The sequence below is a fragment of the Microtus oregoni genome, unplaced genomic scaffold (assembly GCF_018167655.1).
Source record: "Microtus oregoni isolate MIOR12 unplaced genomic scaffold, Mior012 000005F_ref0000423, whole genome shotgun sequence".
Taxonomy (NCBI): domain Eukaryota; kingdom Metazoa; phylum Chordata; class Mammalia; order Rodentia; family Cricetidae; genus Microtus; species Microtus oregoni.
The window spans coordinates 46,233,082-46,257,883 of record NW_024543064.1 but is presented as its reverse complement, the minus strand read 5'-3'; the positions used below and the strand labels follow the sequence as shown (position 1 = coordinate 46,257,883).

General features: G+C 43.7%; 1 protein-coding gene across 5 annotated transcripts in view; it reads left to right on the top strand.

Annotated features, from left to right (window-relative positions):
• Positions 1-24,802, top strand: part of Pde4b (phosphodiesterase 4B) — a 524,499-nt gene that overhangs the window by 479,115 nt on the left and 20,582 nt on the right. For all 5 annotated transcript variants that reach the window (XM_041651414.1, XM_041651416.1, XM_041651415.1 and 2 more), the window contains one exon: positions 8,082-8,194. In XM_041651414.1, coding sequence (XP_041507348.1) covers positions 8,082-8,194 — 113 coding nt within the window. The remainder of the gene's footprint in view (positions 1-8,081; positions 8,195-24,802) is intronic.

Below are 24,802 nucleotides of genomic sequence, written 5' to 3'. Positions count from 1 at the left end.
AATCTAACAAACGTGCGTGTCTCACTTCCTTGGAAAAACAGAAAGGAAGCTGGTAAGGCCTCTAAGTTCATAGACTCACCATTTAAAGAATGGCAAATGGGTTTCTGACTAGTCAACACCATGGACAGGTGGGTTCCTCTGGCGACTTACTCAGTGTTATAATCAGCATGGTTCACAGCAGCAGGCCTGACACACAGTAGGTATTCAGTGTATTTCTGATGAGTGGATGAATCAGTGAACAGTTTCAGGTACAATTGTTGGTGTCTGATAGGTCGCTGCTCTGGTATGTCAGTAAGATTTGGTGAAAACCTACAGCCTAATCTAGACAAGTACCAAGGAGGCGTTTTCCTGAAATAACCCAGCAGAGGGGACATTTGTGGCCACTCTTACCTGTGTTCCCAAGCCGTTTCTCTATATGATTTAGCTATGGAACATGTCAATCTACCCTCAGGAAAGTGGAGACCAAAGAGAAGGAGGTGAGAAAACAAAAACAAAACAAAACAAAACAAACAACACTCTCAAGATGTTTTTGGCATGTGTTGTTTGCTTAATCCTCACAGCTGGTGAAGCCTCCGAGCTCTCAAATAAAGTGGAGAAATGAAGGAATGTGATGTGGGGAATCTTTTGTTCCAACACACATGGCTTGCGTGCAACTCAGGCAGGATTCACACACAGCACCGTCTGACTCCGATGCGTGCTGCTGATGTTTGAGTCAATAGCAGCATCCAGGTCGGTTCTACACCCAAACCCACTGATTGGCTGACACCACTCAGCTGTGTGAGACCTACTGATGCCCCAGTTCAGATGCTTCTTGCCATAGTTTCATAGAAGGGAAGGAAAGGCATTTTAAGAAATCCCACTCCTGAGCTTGGTGGTGGCACACACCTTCAATTCCAGCACTAGGGAGGCACAGATAGGTGGATCTCTGAGGTTGAGGACAGCCTGGTCTACAGAGCAAGTTTCTGGACAGCCAGGGTACACAGAAAATCCCTGTCTGTGTAAAAAAAGGAAGGAAGGAAGGAGGAGGGAGAGAAGGAGGGAGGGAGGGAAGGGAGGGAAGAAGGAAGGAAGGAAGGAAGGAAGGAGGGAAGGAAGGAAGGAAGGAAGGAAGGAAGGAAAAAAAATCCCACTCTTGTTTATATTTGGTCGTGGTGCGGGGTGTTAGTTTTAGGTTAGACTTTCCCTAAATGGGACTTTGTTGAAAGAAAACTTACACAGAATGTCAAAAAGAAACAAATCGTGAAAGAAGACATAAACTTTCCCCAAATGATCAGATTCGTGTAGCCAGTCCCCAAGCATGATTCCATCATCATGGCCAGGCCCATAAAAGTCCTTTCTGGTCACCAACATGCCTGTCCCCTGCCCAAGATGATCACTATTTCCCTTCTGCTTCATAGATTCAATTTGCCCCTTTAGCACATTATATAAATTGGGTCATACTTCATTTCAGGTCCCTTTTGGTAACTGTTTATTTCTTTGTCTTCTACTATATATGTGCTTAGAAAAATCTACCCTCCGTGTTGCTTGTGGTAATAGTTCTGATCTATTGGACTCATATGCAAGCAGTTGCCACCTTCTCATGAGAAGAGAGTCAGAAGGGAAAAGATATTTACACTTCTTGTCTATCAGACATACTCCTGCTATGTAGGGGACTATGTCAGAGTAGCATTTAGGTAGTATTCAGATAGCATTTAATTTGAAGGGAAGTTAATATTTGGGGTATCCTATGATGTTTTTAGTCACGTACATTTGTGGGGTAGAGCATTTGCCTCTCTGAATTCCAACCTCCCCATTTATGGTGAGTTTCACGGGAGAGAGTATCAATGTTGGAAGGGCGCCTGGGTCCGCCTCCTCCATGGAGTCAGGGGGTAATAAGATCACACTGAGCTCCCTGCATTGCAGGGCCAGGTTAAAGAAGCCTAAGGTCTGCTGACAGCCAGATCACTGATTTTATAAGCGTTCATATCTATTACACTGTTTGCTGACTGGGAGTAGCTGGCCATCTACTCAGAGGTTTCCAATTGCTTTCTCACCATGACTCTTCTCTGTGTCTGTCCTTCGTCTAGACACACACACACACACAAACACACACGTGCACATGCATGCGCATGTGTACTGCTATTGGACTAGAATAAAAAGACTGGGAAATTAAAATATGATCCCAAATAATAGATGAATTGGAAATTTATATACACAAACAGGGGAAAGGTGAAAGAACATTGACTGAATTAAAAAAAAAACAGTTACTCAGCAGTCTGTATATTGTGATATTATTTAATTTATATACATTTGTATGTAAATACATGTACATGAATGAAAATTTTGTACTGTGATGTTAACAATGAGGTCTACCACTGAGACTCACATCATGTCAAGGTTTTCTCCTCTACTGTTTCCTAATTTTCTACAATGCATTTGCATCTGATTTGCAATAAAGAAGATACATTTGCAAGACATATATAATAATAAAAGGCTTATTGCTTGTTTATGTGTGTATTCTCTGGTTCTACATTCCCACTGAGAGCGGGATAGTTCCCTTGACCTCCTTTTATGTGTGAAGAAGTTTAGTCTTGCAGACCTTGGGTAAGTAACCAGAGATCAGCCGTGGTAGATGATGAATGTGAAGGCCATGCCAGGCTTCTGAGGAAGTGTTACATAGCCTCCCTCTGCTAAGAGCTGCAGTAGATGAGCAAGAAAGGGGAAGAGAACACTTGGGACTGACAACATTTAGGAAAAGAATTGTGCAATTTTAAGTAGAAAAGACCTGATAACTTTAAATGCAGCATTTTCAGGAACATGGTCACTGCTCTTCTCTAAGCTGAATCCTCTTTAGCATAGAGCAAAATCCAGTCCTGCCAGGAATCTGGAGGGCACTATTGTCTTCAACTTCTCATTTCATTCTTGGCTTGAGCGCTAATATAAATCAGTCATACCCTCTTGCCTGTCTGTCACATAGAGGTGTTGCAGGGATTAATGAACACTGTGGATTTCCTTTGAGAAAAGAACTATTTAAGTACAATATATCATTGCAAGATTAATATTAATTATAATCCTTGCCTATTCATCAGATACAATACCTACTGCCTTCCTATTGAAGGAAGAAAAGCTTCCTCAGCCACCCTTGGAGGAATGAAGGTTGACTTTCCCTGTGGCTTCTCCTTGAATACAAGGCTTACTGATACCACCCTCCATGGTGACAATCCCTGTTCTTGCTCCCTTGAGACTTGCTTCTGTGGTGACAGCATTGCTCTCTTCAGGACCATTTTATGCAGAACAGGACCAGAGACAGCCTTCTGGAAATAGAACTTCTGTAGTTGCGCAGATTCCTGTGCACAGAAGAGCCCATATCGGCTGCCACAAAACTCATAATTTATCTTAGAATTTAGTGTTTTGCAAATGAAGTTGTCTACTTGTCTGTTTCCCCTAGACAAATTCTCAAATAATTTGCTTCTTTGACAGGTGTGTTTGGTTTGTTTGCTTGCTTGCTCGCTCTTTGCAGTGCTGAGAATTAAATATGGGGTTATGTGATTACACACATACATCTCCAACCTTTTTTTCTCAACCATTCTCTTTCTCTGATCCCTGGCACCCCAGAAACCATGCAGGTTCTTTCTGCCCATCATCACCTGTGACTACTGCTTCCTACCATCTCCAGCAGAGCCTGGATACAGGCACAAGATCTGGGTTGGGAGAGTGTCCTGTGCAGTCTTATGGTGGGGCATAGTTAAAAGGTGTCCCAGCTCTGAGTTGGCAAGGGTACAATACGGTAAACAGAGCCTGTGTCTCCATGAGACAAAAACTTCTTATTTAACATTGTTCCAGTAGTCTTTTTATTGCCATGATAAAGGTCATGACCAAAAGATACTCAGGGAGGAAAGGGTTTATTTGGCTCCAATTGATCACAGGCCATCACTGAGAGACTCCAAGACGGGAACATAGCAAGAATCTGGATACAGGAACTCAAGCAGAGCATGGTGGAATGCTGCTGACTTGCTTGCTCCCCATGACTCCATCAGCTTTCTTTTTATACAACCCAGTGGTGTGGGATTCCCCTCTGTTCTGTGAATGTGCTTTATTACCATTGGTCAATAAAGAATCTGCTTTGGGCCTATGGCAGGGCAGAATAGAGCAAGGCAGGAATTACAAGCAGAGATAGAGGAGAAAAAAAGACAGTCAGAGAAACGCCATGTAGCTGCCAAAGGAGACAGATGCCCCGAATCTTACAAATAAACCATGAGCCTTATGGTAAAATACAAAATAATAGGAAAGGGTTAATTTAAGATGTAAGAATTAGTTAATAATGAGCCTGAGCTAATAGGCCAAGCAGTGTTATAATTAATATAGTTTCTGTGTTATTATTCAGATCTGGGTGGCCAGGAAACAAACAAGAAGTCTCTGCTTACAACCTAGGACCACCAATCACAGTTGGGTAGGCCCTCCAACATCAATCACGAATCAAGAAAATGTCCCCACAGGGTTAGCTACATGCAGTCTAATGGATGCGTTTTCTCAATAAGGTTCCCTCTTCCCAAACGACTAGTTTGTGTCAACCTCTGACCTAGGTACTCAGCAAGTCCAATGAAGGGGTAGCAGTGCCCTTAGGACTCTACTGGAAAACCAAACGGTTGTGTGCTTGTGCTGTGAATTAAGACATTAGAAACCCCCACCGCCCAACACTTCCAACAAGGAAAAATACTTGCCTTGCCTTTCCTAGGCCAGGCAAAGCACAGCAACCTGGCTGCTGCAGGGGAGGTTGCCAGCAGCTGGAGAGCTGTAAGCAAGCAGCACCTCAAGTCTCCTGGAGGGTGAAACTCACCAAGTCACTTACCTACTGAGGCAAAGGTACCACACTAATGTAAAAGTGTTATTATTAGTTATTAGCAAAATCATATATTAGCAATGAGGAAAGCAGGATGCAAGAATGCCGGGACTCTATGATCTTTGCAGGTTGTCTGTCCGTCTGAAAGGATTTTAATATAAGAATTTCATGAGGGACAATGACAGAGAATGCAGAAGCAAGGGGAAAACTCCATGTTCTAGCTCTTCCAGCAGTTCTCTTTCCTGGGGTTTGGCCCAGAGGCCTTGCACTTTCATTTTGCCCCAGACCCTGCAAAAATGGGCTGCAGATCTTTGCTGAGAAACCTCTCATTGAGCATGCAGTTCTGCTATCTCGCTTCCTCTTCACAGCCGCGTCCCCCCTCTTGCTGGGCCTTTGGGTTTCTTTGCTTGCCAGTACTATAGACATCCTCACACCCTCTTTCTTTCTAAGCTGTAGATGCATATCCTCCTTTTGCAGTTGTAGGGCATGGGAGTCTAAGATCACACAGTAAGCATTCAAAGAGAAAGCCAGCCGGCCTGGTTCTCGCTGCAGGGCTGGTGCTTTCCCATCACATTGTATGTGAGTTACTCTGCGTCACCCGCGCCCAAGGCTCTGCAGGCAGCTTGCCCAGGCATTTCATCTCCATCTGGTCTGGTATCACCTGGGTGTCTTCTGGGTCCCAAACACCTGGCTGTGGTTTCAGGGCTACAGAGTCACAAGATGGAGGCCAGGGCTAAGTTATACTTTTTCCTGTTACAACCCTGAGTAACCAGGGTTAGAACATCTCTCCCTCCCACTTGTCTCTGTGCCCTCTGCCTTAGTTGTGATACGCAGGGCATGAAATCTTGACTGTGGGGTAAGAATTTGGAATATATATATATATATGAAAAGTGTATGAAATTATGAAAGAATTAATAAAAATATTTTAAAAAGTAAGCAGCTCTTATTAGGGAAAAGAATTTGGAAAGTGATCGATCTAACAGAATTTCAAGATGAAATAGCCGTTCCAAAAAAAAAAAAATCATCTGATTAGCCAGAAGAAGAATAGATACAGGTGCAGGATGCTCCAGGATCTGCTGGCTGGACATACACATCTCAGGCTTTCCTGAGGGTAGCAGTACTTCCCAGGCACCATATGTAGCAACCAGGTACCGTGGCTTACTTCTGTGCTTTCTATGTGAAGCTGGGCTGGAGATCAGATCCCCCTCTTCGTGCAGAAATGTGCCTTGTGCTAGCTTTTTTTTTTTTATCTTGCAGTCATTTTGCATTTCTGCTGATCACCACAGCTTTGAGTAAGCTCCTCCTCTTCTGGCTGGCCTGCTGCAGGTCTGGTCCCAGTTCCAGAGCCTGCAGGTGGTGATGTGGAAGGCACCATGGCAGTGAAGCCCAAGCAGCTGGGGAGGAAGTAGGGGTGCAAGGGTTCTGTCCCTCTGGGCCAAGTTTTCTTCAAGAAGCGCTTTTGTTAGGAAACAGAGGAGGAAGGGGTGCTGCAGGTTACAGAGCAGAGAGAGAGAGAGAGAGAGAGAGAGAGAGAGAGAGAGAGAGAGAGGGCAACCTTGGAGTTGAGGTAACCTAGCCAAGGTGAAGAGGATGGGAGGTCAGGTATGTGCAAGTCAGGCTTGAAATTCGAGTTTTATTAAAAACACCCAAATTCTTGTCTGCACACTGAGGAGTGTGGAAAAGATGGAGGGAGTCACCTCCGGTGGTTTTGTGGGTGTGCACGTATGACATACAGGATGTGGAGCTTTAACCCCTCTTTACCCTGAAGTGTGCACACACTGCAGGGATAAACAAACGCCCAGTTCTACGAAACGAGCCTCTGTGGGCAGGCCACTTCATTTCCCTGGAACCGAACTTCAGTTCTTTCTTTCTGTGTCAGGTATTTGCTGCAACACACAGAAAATTATTCTTCGTGTAATAATGGAAGACTGTGGGGTCTCACTAGAGCGTCTCCATAAGCATGCTGAAAACCTCTCTCTAGGCGTTCTAAAGAGGGCAGCAAGGTTGTATCTTATCAGTGTCTGTTGCACGCTTGTGTTCTAGAATGTGTGGGGACTCACTGCTGTTCTTCTCACGTCTACGTGGAGAGTCTTCCTGCTTTATGTATCTGAAGCTTCATTAATTCACCTAAAATTATAACATGAATTTCGTGTTTATTAACCTAGGTCTTAAGTCAATAACCTGAAATATTTATTGAGACCCACAAACTTTTGGCTATGGAATGCCATGCCCTGGGACGTGAAAAAGAGGAGTGTTCCAATCATAGCCAGATGTATGATCTTGAACACACTGTGTGTGTGTGTGTGTGTGTGTGGTTTTTTGTTTGTTTGTTTGTTTTTGTTTGTTTGTGGGGTTTTTGTTTGGTTGGTTAGTTTTTGCTATGGAACACTTTGAAAATTTTCCAGAAAGTGACAAAAGAGACCCCCTAGCATCAATGCAAAGGCAAGGCGCACATCTGGCTCCACCTGAAAGTCCGGTTCGGAGTTTCTCTGTGACCCTGGCACTACCAGAAGGGAAGTCTTGGCTTTGTTTATTATAACAAGAGCCACAAGACTCCCAGGCCAATAAACGTGTTCACGTAAAACTCCAGACAGTTTCTCTAGACTGGAGTCTTATCATCGGGGAGACCTCATTTTACCTCTAGGTTAGGGAGAGAATCCACGAAGAGAAAGCAATAGCTTATGCCTCGGTCTTGCCCAGGGTCAGTGTCGCCCAGTCCAAAGGGACCCAATCAGACTATTCCCCTAGAATGAATGAGTGCCCTGCCTGGGAACAGCACGGTCAAACAGTTGCCCCCACATGGCCATAGCAAGCCTGGTTCACTTAGAAGCAAAGCAAGAGGAGGGGAAAGCCTTCCTCATTTCTCCTCCAGACTGCAAACACTCAGAAATGACATCACACACCCCACAGAGCCCCGGGATGACTAAGGCAGAGGCAGCCTGAGAAAACTCTGCTCAGCCCTGAGTTTTAGGGCACAGTTATGCAGATGAGCGTCTGGGCGCAGGTTCCCGCCTTCTTCCTCTGAGGAAGTTTCTTGGTAGATCACTGACACCTCATCCCGGCGAGGGGGTGAAAACTTGGCACCGGCCACCCCCGGGCAGAACACCAGAGAGAGCTTGGAAGCAAGGAGTCGGCAAGCAAACAATGAAGGAGCAAGGGGCCACCGTCAGTGGCGCTGGGAACAGTCGAGGCGGAGGAGACTCGGCTATGGCCAGCCTGCAGCCGCTGCAGCCTAACTACCTGTCTGTGTGTTTGTTTGCAGAAGAATCATATCAGAAACTAGCAATGGAGACCCTGGAGGAACTAGACTGGTGTCTAGACCAGCTAGAAACCATCCAGACCTACCGCTCTGTCAGCGAGATGGCTTCAAACAAGGTAAGGACACCCCTTTCTCTAAACTACAACTGAAGCTCCGGACTGTAGCCTGTCTGATGATCTGTCCCAGAGGACTTGGTCGAAGTGCCGCACTTTCTTTGCTTGTGCCCTGCTACTACAGTAAACGGAGACTTCTTAATCTGTATTAATGCCCAGAAACAAACCTCCGAATTGGTACAGTATCCGATAAAAGGGAAGGGCATCTGCATAGCTTCCAGACCATTTTACAAATATAGATGTCTTTTCTTTTTAAACAGCAGAAAGCTAAAATCTGCAGGAGTCCACCGGGCAGAGGGTAGGACTTGCCACATTTTTATCGGTGCAGCATACACGTGTTTGACGAGAAAGTAGGTGCACCACTTTTTAATGAGAACCTTCCAGGCTGACAAATTCTTGCTGGGAAGGAGGGCATTGGGGATTTATAACAATTCCTTTGTGATGTTGACATGGTTTGAGAGTAAAAGAAGAAGAAGGAGAAGGAGAGAGAGAGAGAGAGAGAGAGAGAGAAGATATATTTTGCTTTGTACCACAGAAAGTTGGGTTTGATAATCTTTTTCCTAATTTTAAAGGTGATACCATTTAAAATTAAAATCCATCCATCGTGGGGGGAAAATTTTATTTACAATATCCAGAAAAACTAAACAAAACTTGTGTTGAATAGCCTTAATTATCTATCATTATCTCATTTGTTTAATTAACATCCGAGCACAGAGTGCTAATTTATTGGCATTATATAGTGAAGGTTGTTGGTACGGTTTTTTTTTCCTGCTTGTTTATGTGTTTTCATGCAGAATTTTATCTATGTGTGTATGTGTGCACAGGTGTGTATGTGCGTTAGAAGTTATGAAGTTATCTATACATCTACATTAGTGTACTTGGAGGGAAGGCCTGGACCCTGCACCTCACAGAATTCGCCTTCAAGGCCCCTACAACAAGGCTTGAGGTGTGCTCTTGTCTGACATTCAGAGGCTGGAAGAAACCTTGTACCACACCTACTCTTCCAGCCCGAGGTGCATCCCTGATTACACTCTCCTTCCTCTTTTCTGGGTAAAAAGCATCACTTTGGAGCAGAGCTTGCTGACTCCTCTTCAGACCATGATGGTAGAGGAAGCAGAGCATCTTTAGGAGATGCTGGTGTGTGTGTGTGTGTGTTTGTGATGGTGGTGTTAGGGGCCTTCTGACTCTGGAACTCACCCATGAACCAGTCCGTAACAGAGCAGAAATGAACCCCTTCTGAAATTTTTAGCTCAGAGCTCTACTTGGTGGGGAATAAAGAAACAGGACACATTGGGGTTTTAACTTGTATTTTCTGACTTCTCTCAAGCTCCCTGGTAAGCAGGGACTTTCCAGGTTGGTGTAAAATGCAACCGCTTCCCCATGCTGGGGGCTTCACTGTGTGACTTCTCCAAATTACTCTGGGATTTACATCGAATGCTTCACATGGGCTTTGCCTGCTTCACAGCGTGAGCAGATGCTCCGTAGTCTCTTCTTTTGTGATATTTGATGCAACCTGTGGATCCAAAGATCCAGGGTGATCTTCTCAGCAGTTTTTGCCATCGAGGCCATGAGTATCTGGAGTCACCAAGACACAGCAGGAGACTAGCCAGAGGGGAAACAGAACAGTTCTAAAGAATCTGCACATTGCCACTGGTTTTCATGTCCACGGTGTGTCTAGAGTGCTGGCCTTGTGCACTGTCTGTCTTGTAAGGTTATTAGTATGTATCGCTAAATATGAAAGGAGGTGTGTGTGGAGACCAGAGGCTCCAAGTCCGTCAAGCCTCCACCCCTCCCTGAGAGTGTCCTATGCAGGAAGCAATGAAAGTTGACTAGAGCTAACTCCAAAGAAAGGCCAGTCACAGCTCAGCTTGTGAGCTGAAGCAGAGGCAGCCTGGTCTCTGGGTGCCTGGAAAGGTGGTGGGGCACAGCAGCCCTCCAGTGAGTGAGCAGGAGAATGCTGTTTTAGAAAGTTCTCTCCCCTCAACTCATTGATTCGTTTTGTTCAGATCATTGTCTTGGGTGACGCTAAGCGCAAGGGCAAGCATGGCCCGTGTAGTAAATAATAGCACGAGAATATAGTACAGCCGCCAGAAATAAGTCAGTTGATATTATTTGGAAAAGCAAGGCGAAGTGATGCGCAATAAAACTAATATTTTGTGTTGAAATGTACATGCTGAAATTTTCTGAGATATCCGTGTAAGTAGCTCTTTGGAAATACCGTCTCGGTAATCACTAAGTAGCCAGATTGGGTTTTATTTTGCTTACTCTCACTGAACAAAGGAGAGCCACAGCAAAACTGAATCCCAGAGTTGGAAGGGAGTATCCAGATAACACACTTGACAGGCAGTGAAGAAATGTGAAGAGCTTTGGATCTGGGGATGCATGGTGTAAAGTCTGTCCCTCTCGCTGTCTCGCTGTTTTACATGAACCGACTTACTTAACTGCCCGAAGATTCGGTTTTACAATATCAGAGTGGGCCTCGCCTCACCAGGGTTAGGGTACCCACAGCGTTTAGTAAAGTGCCCCTGGCATGGCATTAGAATCTGGTGGGTGATTACTTACTGAGCCCTGCTACACTGTTGCAAAACCAAATCTGTGTCCTTACTTCAGAGCAACCTGAAGGCCTTTGTTTACAGAGTCTGAACTTGAGAGTATAGATGGCAGAGTCACTGTCCTGTGGAGGGAGTGTAACTGGGTAGCAGAGGTGCCAGTCTGTGTGGGCAAAGTGGAGCATTGCCTGCTCGGTAGAGGAAAAGCAAACAGCCTTTAGGGTTTCTGACATCTGGGCAGGGCGATGTTTTCTTGTTGTTTATCTGTGATTTTCCTTGACCCGTCTGTGGTCTAAAGTAAAGGAATGATCAGAGGTGTAACCAGCTTTCCCTGTGCTTCTACAGGAGGGTGGATGAACTCCCAGCTAAAACAGTTCTCTTGATCCCTAGATGCTATCTGTAGGCCCAGTGGAATTTCAACGTTTCAGAGAAACCTACAGCCAGATGAGTTAGTGTTAGAGACCATTTTCTCAAAATTAAAAAAAAAATGATAAGAATAATACAAAAGGCAAAAAGACAGAACAGGTGACGGGAGCTTAGAGGGCACAGCCATGGTTTCTGATGTGAGAAGAATGTCTGGACCCCTCAGGGAGCAGCCCCAGTTGGGGGCGGGGGCGGCAGAGCCTTTCCCTCTGAGATTTGCTCAGGAATTGATGTGTTCCAAGTCTTGTCACCTCCTCACCTGGAAGAACCGTCTCACTCTTAGGCAAAAACGCATCAGAGCATGAGTTCATCTGCCGAAAAACAGCCCGATGTTTTGAAAACAGGATGCCTGGGCTCTGCCCAGAAAGAGGAACGGAAAGAGAAACAGTCTAGAAAGGAAGAAAGCCAACAGCCCCACCGGGATCCCCGGCCCGAGTGCACGGGTGCAGCATAAACAGTGACCTCTCTTTCCGGCCTCCGCTGTGGCTCAGTTCCTGACCTCCTGTCACCAGAGCCGACCCACGTCATCAGAGGAGGATAGGAGGAATGGCACAGCAGCTGTGAGGGTGACTAGAGTTTCCTGCCACCTTCCTGAGAGGCGCAGGCCAAAAAGTACAGGGTTGCAACAACAACGGAGGCCGAGGAAGGACAGGCCAGAACAATCCTAGGGAGGTGGGGCACGGCTGGGGAGGAGTGGGAGGTGTTCCTTCCCCTTCTGGACTGAGAAACACAGTCTCTCATCTAGGACTCAGGTGAAAAGAATCACGAGGCTTCTTAGTACCTGGCGTGGTGAATGTCAAAGACAAGCCTGTTGTTGGTATTCAACAGCAGCGACCTTCAAATCATTAACCACAGTCCAAAGGGGCCCCTCTGGGACCTTTCTTTCTCTAGCAGCTTTGCCTGGGACAGATTTGGACCCAGATGATGAAAATGGATGATCTGAAATTGGGAAGTCCAGTCTTGTATACCAGTGCTTTCTTCAGGCTGAAGAGTCAGGATATTAGTATTTCAGTAACCGCTTGCTTAAGGAGCCTCACCAGCTGGGAATGGGAGATAAATGGTACTTTCTTGAGGTACCCTGAAATCACATACAGATACCATCATTGCTGAAGAAGTGATTCCTTCTAGCTACACAGGTTAATTTTTCCAACTCTACATGAGCCTGCACCGACTACATGCCTGTGCTCTTGGGAGGGAGGGAAGGAGAGAAGGAGGGAGTAAAGTCACTCAGTTCTACCCCACCTGGAGCTGCTAGGAAATCAGAATGTATGACCCTGGAAGGTGGTCTGACCAAGGCAAACCAATGTCTCCAATGTTGACTGAGCCACTTTCTGTACCACTGAACAATCGATCAATAACTCTGGGAAATGCTGGCCCTAGCAGAATTGAAAGAAAATAGATCTTATTAGCCAAAAGATTCATCTAGGAACTCTGTTGGTCAAAGGGAAGCAGGCTGTTGGAGGATTAATCAGTGATGATGTGAAGAGAGGTACTTCCCTTAACACAGGGACCTTGTCCTGGACCCTAAGCTTGAAGGTATCCCTAGCCCGTTCTCTGTTCTCCAGCTGGACAGAAAGGACTTGGCCAGACCCAAGGGACTTGTGCTCCCCTCCAGACCTCACTGTGCCTCTGACAGAGTTTCTCATTTTTCTGCCCAAAGGCTTCTAAACCCTCTTCCCAGAGCCTGTGTGCGGATGTGCTTTTGCAGAGTTAACACACCAAGGCCCCAGGGACAGCCATGAGGCAGCGGCATACGGCTGGAGAGAAAGTGTGTGGGAGCATGGACATGCAGGCTGGGGCAGAGGCCTCACCCAAGCTTGCCTGTGAGGTCCCTAGTGCTCAGACAAGCAGAAGGCAGGGTATGGTACGTAGACAAAAGAGTTTAAGCTCTAGTTGCCTTTGCAGACTGTGATGGACTATCTGTCAGGTTACAAGTTTAGGAGATTGCTTAGTTTATATTTTTAGTCATTTAGGCTTTCAGTATCGCCCTGACAAATGTTAAGGATGTTCTTGATTTGGTGAACAGACTAAAATGAAAATCAGTCCTGACAGGCGGGAGGGGAAGCGGGCATTTTTTTGACCCAGTTCTGTCCCTTCACTGCTCGGCCTTGGCCTTATATGAAGTATAGAGACAAAGTAAAATGAAAGATCCAGACTATAAGCCGTGAGTTTAAATTCTAGCTTGACCGTGGCTGGCAATCAAGTCATTGTTTTATATCTTTTCATTTCCTTATTATGAAACAAAGTAGTTGGAATAGATTATTTCTGTGGTTTATTTCGGGTCTTGATTTTATGAGGTAGACAGCCAAAGTACTCACACGGGCGCAGATGCTGCTTTTAGACACTCAGCTAAGTCCTTCACCCATACTGAGTAGCCAGTCTCTTTGCTAATAGGCACTACCTACAGATGGGTAACGTGGGATTTAGTAGAAACAACCTGATTGGCATAAATGAGTAAGAGCACCATGGCTGAAAATGTAGCCCATTGGTAGGGTGTTTGCCGCCATGCATGGGGCTCTAAGATCTAACTCTAATTCCACACGGGCACACATGCACACACACACACACACACACACACACACACACACACGACTTCAATTATTGGTGCTGAGGATATGGCTCAGTGGTGTGGTGTACTTACCTAACACCTTGCATGAGGCTTTGGACTTGGTGAGGCTGAGAGAGTTTTGGGGATCAGGATCAAGATCCCCAGGAGACAAATGGAAAGGAAAGTTTATAGGTACCCATACATCAATTCTTCAATGAATTGGGTAGTGTTTGGTGGGAGGTCTTAGCCTTCTAAAGCAGATCTTTATTGGTTAGGTCTGGTTGAAATTTCTATAGTGCAGTTACCTTGTTAGCCTCTATCCTAGCCAGTAATTCCAGACTCAGCCTGGGCTGGAAGGCAGCCCTTCTAACACAGGTAAGGGGGGACCTCTCTTAGTTCTAAGAAATGGTGCCTAAGCGCTCATGAAAATGGGAATAGTAGTGTCAGGCATCCTTTGCTTCTTGTGAATTTATGTGCAAAATTCCAGCACGCTTTGTTTTTCCTAACTTAGCTTAAGATAAGATAGTAAAGCTGTGGTCTGTTTCCAAATCTCCTTGTTCCCTGCCTAACCACTTTTCCCTTTGTCTCCCAAGGGGGGGAGGGGGATGTGTCTTACTGTTTTGATTTTATTATCAAATGATGGTAGCAGTTTAGCCTTGTAGAATGTCCTTCCCGGTGCCTGTAGCTTGACCATAACATAGAGAATTCATACCTCTGGAGCAGAGCTACTGGGCCTGAGGAACTCGCGGTTTCAGACAGATTTCTTATTTTATTGTCTTCAGAGAGGAAAGGGGGAGATGTAGCTGATCAGTCTTTAGTTCTTGTTGTTCAAGTTACTCTTCTTATTGCTTTTTAAATTATAGAAAAGAGTTGTATGCTTGAGTGTGATTCAGAATTTGAAATTCTAGTCTTATAAAAACCTGTCAAATCAAAGTGTTTGGAGCCAGTTAGTCTGGGAGCTAGCGCTCTGAAATCAATGTGATCTGTAGTACTTTGTTTAATCTAAATAATCCTACATCGCTGTATCTAGGAACTGGTTCCTTCACTGGATCCAGGCCTAGTTCATCCAGTCTTCTAGCTAACCTTCTTGCAAGTTTTATAAATGAACACATCTCTCAGAAGGAATTAAATGAAGGAATTTCCCCCTCTGGGAGACTCTGATCCGCTGATAGAGGAACAGTAGAGCAGGGGAGTCGATTAGAACCCCAAAATAGCCGTCTTGAAATATTGTACTGCAGCGTCGTGATGGAACAAGCATTCGGTTTCCATTCTTTCTACTTCCCTGCCTCATCTTTGAGAATAGTCCCGGACTCGCAGAGCCCCACCAAGTTCCTTGCCATTGTTGTCTGTGGAAGAAAAGCCAGGGGTGAGGCTTCTTCTTGCACAGTCCGTTCAACATATCTAACTTCTAGGTGAAATGGGTTCAGCAGGCGAGGATCATTTACTGTTTATGAAAACCAAAATACCCTACCAGAAGGCGCCAGCACACACTCATGCTGGTCAGTGGGGTTGCATTCTTGGCGGCATAAGGCCAATTGTCAGTGCGCTTTCCTGTACAGACTTGCTTTAGCTCTTTTCGGGGACCTACCATCTCCTTTCTGTCTTGCCCTATGGCATGTGATGTTTCCCTCAGCTGGTGCCAAACTATTTAGTCTCTGGGAGATTTTACTGTAACTTCCTTTGTTTGATTTACTTTAAAGTAGCCAAGTGCTTCCACAAAGAAAGAACTGTTAGGACGAGAGGGAATCTTCTGTTCTTGTGTGCCTGTTTTGGAAAGCACCTGATGATCTTTGCTTATTCTGGGAGGAGAGTTTAAAGCTAGAAGCCACGTCCCCCTGCTCAGCAGTCACAATATGTCCCTTTCCAGAAACAGTCACTGTGTATAGTGAACTGCTTCGAATGCCTCAAGCCCTCCCAGATCGAAGTGTAGCAAGTTTATTAAGGTAAAAGCCATCCTCAGGCTGGAACCATCTTAATCTTCTAACTTTTACATTTCAAAAATAGTAAATTTTAAAATTTGCTATTAAAAACCTTACAAGACCACATTGCTCTTTCTTTGCTCAGCAGATTGCAAAATATTATAACCTTGAACAATTATGAAGATGAAATCAGGTACAGCTACCTATAATTTTTTTTTAAAAAAAGATTAAAACAGTATTTAAAAAAATAGATTTAGCACAAGAATTATTGGCATTGAATACCTTAATAAGAAAATTCATCACTAAGTAAAAATATCTTTCCAATTGAATTAGATTGGCTGCGCTATATAGAGGACGAAGTAAACTAAGTGTTGACCAGACAACTAATGTCCTTGGTTACTGTAGATGATGAAATTTGATAAATAACAAAAAATTTTACTCTTTGATTTCCAGTTATAGTTTCACTTAGTTGTACTAGCTATGATCCTGAAACTTTCAGTCCAGAAGGGAGCTTAAAAAGTCCTATTTATGTCTTCACGTGGCAGGGGAGACACCATGGTCATGGCTATGCTCCCACGGTGAGGCTTATTCACTGCCCTCTGACTGGGGGATCCTTGCGTGTCCCCCAGTGTGGAAAACCTGATGTGTATTCTGTGGTGGTGGGGGGGGCTGCATCCTGTTATTTTCAGGAAAACGATTTAATTAAGTACTATTTATTTGAAGTCATTTTACAGATGAGAAAACATTTTATAAATAAGACCTATTTTTTTATCAGTACAAAGTAAAGACTAAATATCTAAGATAATACAATCAAATATAATACCTTTGAAAATCCAAGGGATCATCACACTGAAAAGTAATTTTATTTTTCTATGACTTCTCCAGAGTTAGGGGATAAAGGGAGGATATCGGCACTGAGATAGGGGTCTCATTTCAAATCCAACTGTAATCCCCCTCATCTCTCCCTTTTGTCTGTTGGGAACTGGAGAGTTTACATCCGGGCTTAAGAAAAAAAAGTCACTGGGCTGTGGATTTTTCCAGCTGCTTGACAGAGTGGCTAACCCAGCAAGTTAAGATCAAGGATCAAGGTGGGAATCTCAGGTCACCCCCTTCCTACCCATGTGAGGTATCTTTAAAATTAATGTCTCAATGTGAAGCTCTCGTGACTTATCTGAGTTCCCCATTCTTGAGTCCCATTACCTACATCACAGTGGAATTGGTTCGATCCTATGGGCAGCTGCCCACTGATAAACAATGTCAATGTTATTAATGCTTATAAACATTTTGAGTCAGGTCAATCTCACTCACAGCATAGAGGCTTATTGTTTGCTGGAAACTACCCACTGTGGCTCAAGATGAGTTTATTATTACTAACATTTAGAATTGCAAGGTAAATAATTCAAATACTTTGTAATAAATATGAATAAGCAGTTATCTTTTATTCATTTTTTTATAATGAAGAAATGCTGGGGAAAATTAAAATGACTCAGGAAGAATTAATTGTGTTGATATAATGTTTATTAAAAAAGTTATTCCATGTTTAAAGGATTCGTGACACACTAACTTCAGCTCTTTTACTATCTACCCATCTCGGGCATTATTTATTTATGTGATATTATTTATGTGACAGAGTAAGGTGACAGTTCGTAGCATATAAAGAAGGAGAAGAAAAGTTACAAATCCTCAGCTGAAGAAAGACATTTGATGTTTAGGTTTTTGGAACCAAACCCAGAAGACTTGAATTAAAAGCTAAAATATTGAATAGGAGATTACACTGAAGGAAAACTCACTAAAGAACCCAAATACTCATTTTAGTATGGGGGGAAAGTAGAGATAAATTGCAAAGACATACTAAAATTTTACTGACTCTTGTTGGTCAACATGGTGGATTTCCAACTTCCTCTTTACCCTCAGCGTCAGAACAGCTATTAGAACCGTGCCTGAAGAGCACCAGAGTCTTCCTATCACTTGCCAATGAATAAGCCCAGGCATTTACGCTTCTCTCGTCCTCTCCTAACCTGGAGGCCTCTCACTTCACACAGTCAGGCCCTGGGCAGTGAACCTCTCCAGGTGCACACACTGTTCATGGCATTTCTGCAGACCATCCTCTTTGACATCCTGTCGGTTAATATCACAGCTGGCCTTGGAGGGAACTAGGATTTTATGGGTTTACAGTCTTGTTCCGCATGCCCTCTTGACCGTAGGAAGCTGATGAACCTTCTGATGGTTCTCTAGTGAAGTGAGTGTATTCTAGCCCCTGTGCTGGATATCCAGTCCAGTAAGCAGAGAACCTAACTAACTGATCTGACATTCCCCAGAAGAGTCCTCTACCCTGCCAGCTACAAACCCCTCCCCTGCTCCCTGTGATGACCGCAGCTGGCTCCATTCTGAGTCAGATCATTGAGATACAGCCCTGTTGACTGATATACTCGGCATATTTTTCTTGGCCAAGCAAGTACATTATTTGTGTTCTTGACAGGATGAGCTACCGCCGATTTTTTTTTCCCTGCTGCCTTTTAACACTCAGGATCTGGTTACAAAGCTTATTTGCATCTTCCTTAGCATTACATGGGAGTGTCCTTGGGACTGTTTCAACAAGAGCTACCAGGAATATATTTTAAACATTTGTCCATATCATTTCAGGAGTTTGGGATTCTTTTGTTGTTGTTAAACTTTTTTTTTAAAGATTTATTTATTTATTTATTTATTTATTTATTATGTGTACAGTATTCTGTCTGCATGTATGCCTGCAGGTCAGAACAGGGCACCAGATCTCATTACAGATGGTTGTGAGCTACCATGTGGTTGCTGGGAATTGAACTCAGGACCTTTGGAAGAACAGGCAATGCTCTTAACTGCTGAGCCATCTCTCCAGCTGTTGTTGAACTTTTAATGAGCTCTTTAATAGATACTTTTGTTCTAGTATTTTACAAGATTAATGTACTTGGGTGTTGTTTAGTGGCATACTGTGCAAGTAACAGTAACATTTTCAAAGGAATAAAGGTTATATGTTGCTTTTCCAGGAGAGCTCCAGGGGGTGTTTAGGATGTGAGTATCTGTGTACATTTATATGTGCTCAAAAGTGAGTGTGCATGTGGAGTCTGAAGATCAATATAAATTGTCTTTATTGCTTATACCATTTTTTTAACACAATGTCTCATTGAACCAAAATGGCAAGCCATTTTAGCTAGACTGGCTAGCCAATAAATCCCAGGATCCATCCCATGCCTTTCCCCTCCACCCAGGCTGGAGTTAGCAGTCATGCACTTCTGCACCTGACTTTTCTGTAGGTGCAAGGAATCTAAAGTCAGGTTCTCATGTCTGCACAGCAAACATCCTACCCACTGAGCCACCCCCCAGCTCGACAAAAGTGCTTACCACAGGAAATCCATTAACGAGGTGCTAAAATAGGACAACCTAGCCAAAGACTAGGAAGCCCTGGGTGGGAAGCGGTCCTCTTTTAAAAAGCGTGGTAAATCATTTCATGAAAGGGAATGGCTATGAGTTCCTCATGTGTAGATTTTGTTAGGAAGCGTTCAGGAAAAAGCCTTTGCTCTTTCTATCACTCCTCATATTTAATCACATGACCCAGAACTACAATGCCCAGAAACCTCTGAGTCTGCCCCAGGGGTGCTGTGCAAATGTACTTTTCTTGTGAGCCGAAATGGGAAGCTTGATGTTGGCTGTTAGAGACTGGCTGGTTCAGTTTGAAACTATTTGGGTTATCATTCTCTCCAAAGGTCTACATCCAAAGGATGTGCATCTAAGCCTTCAGAGCCCTGTGATGGCTGCTGTTTCATACTCCTTGCCTCTGGGGTGTTGGGGGTGGGTGGGACTTAAGAGCATGTGTTGTGTCCGTCAATCATCAGCCCTCTCTACCTGTTGCATGGCACCTGACTACTTCGCCACTGTTGGGCCATAATTTTCATTCTGGCGTTGTGCTGATCACCCCAGTAGTATAGTCAACTAATTGGTATGTTAGCAGATTGACTGTAAATCTGAGCAAATGTATACACAGTGCAGATATCCTTATGTCAAGCAGTCTTCGATTATTCCTAGCTTTGGTCGATACCTAGAGAATTCTGAAGTCTCCTAATTAGCTGATATTGGCTAGATTAAAGAAGTATTAATCAATAGTGTTACTAAGATCCTGACTTCTCCAAACAGGCTTTTTGTTTTATGATATGGTCTCAGTATAAGGTCATTTTAAATTATGATATTCATTTGAAATGCTTCGTTTATCTTTCCCACAATTCTTGTTACACTCCTCAGCCTGGGGAACCATCTAAAATGTCAGCCAGCAGCTGTATGAGTACCACGTGTCACGCACGTAACCAGGGTGACATGGCACCACATCACACATATTGTGGGAATGGTCGTGCAGGCTACAGTCAACAGCGAAAGAGTTTAGGCACCAAGGAACCACAAGAAACCTCCATGCCACAGTGAACCCACAGTGAGGAAGAGCCTGAGTTCGGACTTAAAATTCCGAAATAAAACCTATCTTCAAACTCAAATCCTATGGCCTCGAGTGTCCACTAGGTCACAGACATGTGTCATTTCTAGTCGTCCCTCTTCAACGGTGGAAATCCTTGATTTCCCAGAGGCTCAAAGACTTGCACAATTTCTCAGACTATGCTACAGTGTGGGAGTTTATTCCCAGGTTTGAGAGAACAATCAGCTGCTTTTATATCACATGCAGTAGAAGCTACTGACTTCTCTGGCAGGGCGTCTTTTGTGTCATCAGAATCCACTAGGAGGGCAAGTCTACAGTGAACATCCCCTCTTCTCCAGAAAAAGACCTAGGTGTCCATCTCTGGAATTTCTGTCGTCCCAACAGAACTATACATTTCAGGGATAAGTCTATGGTGAAGGCGTGTGTCCATCTTGCCTCACTTACGGTGGCGATCACAGGAAAGCAATATGCAGAATATAGCCATCTCCTCTAATAGGCTACAAATAACTGGAGACACTTGGTTTCATCCTTTATAGTTTACGAATTTGTTCAAACCTTCCATCTCTGGCAAATTCTTCTCAATGTGGATGTGACACATACCAAAAAAGACAAGATACTTGTTCCAGGAGAGAAAAAGGATAAGGCTGCGTAGCTCAGGGTTTTAATTTTCATGATAGACCCCAGAGGTGACCTTGAAACTTGACAGACTGTGGGGCTGAAGCAGCCCTGAGAAATATCCATCCAGAGGAGTGATTCTTAAAGTAGCTCTGAAACCTCCCACTGTCCCGTGCGTCTCAGAGAGCATGGGAAAGACAGCAGCGGAAAACAGCATAGCTAATGGCAGACCCATTAGAGGCTCCATGAGCACCTCAGGACAGTAGAGCAGTAATCTCAAAACGGAGTTATGCAGATCTGTATAGCTGCAGCAACAGTAGACATCCTAAGAAGGTGGAATTTACAATATCTCGAGCAATGTTATCGTCTGAAAATAGGAATCTGTTCTCAAAGGAACTGGGTTGCTGTGTGTGACAGGACACACAAGGACTGCCCAGGCAACATTGCAAGACCCTGTCTTAGAAACTAGGGGCTGGGGATATAACCCCTATGGTAGAATGCTTGCCATGACCAGTCTTTATGGACTAAGAGGTGAAGAATGTTTGGGGTGATGAACCTTGTTTTGTGTAATTGCCTCCGGAAGAACTGGAGATCGTCAACCGCAGATTTTGTTTTCCACTAGGAGAGGACTCCAGACTCAGATCCATACATCTGATTCAATATTTCTATTTTTTTAATAGTATAAATTGCACGGTTTCTTGATGGGTATTTTTTTAAAAAAGTGTTTTAGTCACTTGCTTAAGAGTCATATTAAAATTCTGTGGCCTTGGGGAGATAAAAAAGTAACTCAAGACTAAGCCTTGATTCCTTAATTCTTTTTCTCAATTGCCTCAATGATTTGGGTCATTTGTTGGTTATGGAGGTCAGCTGTATTTCACTGTGAGCCCAGCACTCCAACTCTACCAAAACACCTCTGCAGATTAGAAGGAAGAAGTCTGTTCAGAGCTCCAAGAATGCTTAAGGGTCTTTTATTTCTCAAAAGAAGGAAAAAAAATCTCTTTCAGAACTAGGTGGAAAGTTGTAACTATCTAAATGTGTATATAGCTTTTCACACTGATTGTCATGAGGAGAGCACAGCTTTGAAACTCCTTGTGAAGGATTTGGATATGTAATATCTGAAAAACACATATAGTCAAAAAAGTTTCTTCTGAATTTCACATTTAAAAGAGTATCTTGAATTTTTATCTACCAAACCTAGCAATTCTACACATGCAGAAGGACAAATATCTACAATAAATAACAAACATTGTATAATATAATACACTTGCGTAATTTAGAAATATGTTACATAAAATGCTGTGATTATGTGAGCACTTAGAAAGATTCACAGTATTTTTTTTTTCGTCTATTTAATTGTGTCACTGCAGAAATTTAGGAGGGAATGTAGTCATGAGAACTTTCTGTAAAGATTCTTATGGGGATTACTTCAAGGCTAAGAGGCATTTCAGCATTCAGATAATGTGTGTCATATTTTCTCTTGAAAAGATTTCAAGAATCATAAAAAAAAAAAGGGAAAGTAAAGAGAACCGGTAGGGAGAAAGACCCTCAAGAGTAAGAAGCTGGTGTCAACCCGCCTAACCACAGTATACTGTCCCCAGTTCTCTCTTTCCAGTTTCCTGTATGAAAGCATTGATGTTTTGTCCCTACTTTGCCTTTCCTACATCCCTGGAGCAAACACTCGTCTTCTAGCTGGTGGACAAAACTGGCTTTGTGCATCAGAAATACCAGCACTCTGTGGCAAAACTGTGCCGACAAGATTCATGCTCACTTTTCCTGGGATTCCTACCTATCTTCAATCACTACATCCTTGGGGAGCTAGGAAGAGAAACGACTCCGTTCTCAGTTCGCTGCAGAAGAGAGTCTCTCTGATGGGACCACCGAGCAGTGAGCATTACCTAACCCTGTGCCCCCAGTCCGGAGTTTGCTCGCAGAAGAATATCTTGGCAGGCATGACCCACCCTGGAACTGTGCTTTCTGGCTCAGCTACTCCAGCACAAAGGGAGCATGGCATGGCAGTGGCTGCAGCTCCTGCGTCCATTCAGTTACTAACCCACTCAGTGCTTTTTCACGTGCCCCTCAAATAAGATGAACACATCATTAACAAAGCAGGGCATGGAGTTTCGAAGGGGCCATAGGAGAACAGGTGGGTGGAAGCATAGCGCCAGACAACCTGAGCTGTTAACAGCGGAGGAAACGGTGGGCTTCACTAGGGAGGGGTTTTAAAGTGCTACACCGTATCCTCACTCCAGATTTTGCTTTCTGTTTTATTTTTAAGTCAGATTAAAAAAAAATAGTAAGGACTTCAGATATCAACTATCTCACCCCGTTAAAGAAACAAGAGTCATAAGAAGCCAATTAATTTCCCCCGAGGCTACAAATCGCTTGCAGTCATCTCTCACTAACCTAGGTCAATGTCTTCTCTCTCTGCCACCGTGAGCCTTCTGTGATCTCATGAGGGACTGTCAGCCCCTCCACTTCCCTGATACTCGGGAATCCCTATAAAATTATGACTAACAACAGTATAAAATATGAGTCAAAAGTTAGTCCCTAAAAAAAAAAAAAGTCATTGTGACTTTAATGACTTTGGCAGTTGTTTCAAACTGCGAAAACAGGAAGATGCTACACAATAAGGCGCCTGTCTCACAGCTGGGCTCCTACGTAGATGGCCACCCACAGGAGCAATGACTGGGGCTGCCTTCCTCTGTTTGGCACCTTTTTCCCCGTCCTTAAAGCTCTCTGTCACTGACTTCATCAGGTTATCATTGAGAAAAAGTACTGACTTTTTGCTAGGTCTTTGAGGTAGATATTTAACCCATTACTTTATTGATATTTTTGATGGTGAAGAATCGCCCCTAGCAAACCCAGATTGGTTTAAAAGCAGCGGCTCTTTCACATCCTCAACGTGAGCTCCTTGTACCATCTGCCTTCCGGCTTTCTTTTTCTTCTGAGAAGCAGAGTATGACCAACATCCCACCCTTCCCTGGGAAGACATTCAGAGCTCAGAACACAGCCTGCTGATCTGTGCACAAACCTGAAGCTCCTCTTTTGAGAAGGAGTAGAAAATGGTGATGTGTTTCCATCACTTTAGAGGAGAGTGACTCAGAAGCTGAAGGAAAGGGATCTGACAAAATTTAATTTCAGATATTTTCTAGGTAACTTCTTGCAACTTAGAAGCAAGGAAGACTGTGTTGTACAACAGAAGGACTTATTATTTGTCATACCGGGAACATGAAAATTAAATAAATTAAAAGCAGACCATTAAAAAGTCACAGATTATTTTTTTACAAAGAAAGAATATTCTAGAAAAATAGCCCTATGTTATTTATAGAAAATGATAGCTCTTCTCTTTTCAAAATGGAACTGTAATTTCTTAGCACTGTTTGTAGATCTGGTGTTGGGCAGACACAGCTTCAGGGAGATGTGGGGAAGTTTGTGTTCTAAGGGTTCATTCACAAACTTTGTCTGTGCTGAGAAGGGAATCTGGCCGTTTCCCCTGGGAACATTATTTCTAGGTAGACTCTGTAACAAGGCTTTCTTGTGAAGACAGATTATTAAAGAAAAATCGGATCTCTGTCCAGGAGATGTGAGAACTCACTTGTCTTTGAAATAGCGCCTTCCAGTTTGTAAATTCTCCGCTGCCTTTGGAGAATTAAATTGGTGAGGTAAATAAATTCATTTCCTTTCAGTCCTACAAATCCCTGGGCCATGATTTTATTCAGGATCCATTTTACCTTCGTATTGAAACAGTTAACTGGGTAAGGCGACAGGGAGGCTCCAAGACTCTCAGGCTGTGGAGCTCTGAGTTAGGACAAATACCTCTCCCCTTAGTAGTAGTGGTTTATTCTTAGAAACAGAAGTATGTCCATCTTCTCCCATTGACCTCAGCAGTATAGAAAGAGTTTTATTTTTCCGAGAGGAGCTAGTTGCTGGTCAATACTGTAGCCAAGCTGTAGGAGGCTGGTCTAGAATCTATCACACAATCTTGAGAACTTAAAGTGGAAAGATGGGCTGGGAGTCTTATGTGTCATTCTCATTTCACAGAAGAGAGTTGAAGTGATGTCACAAGGCCAGTCATACAAACAAGATGAAAGTTGAGGTTCA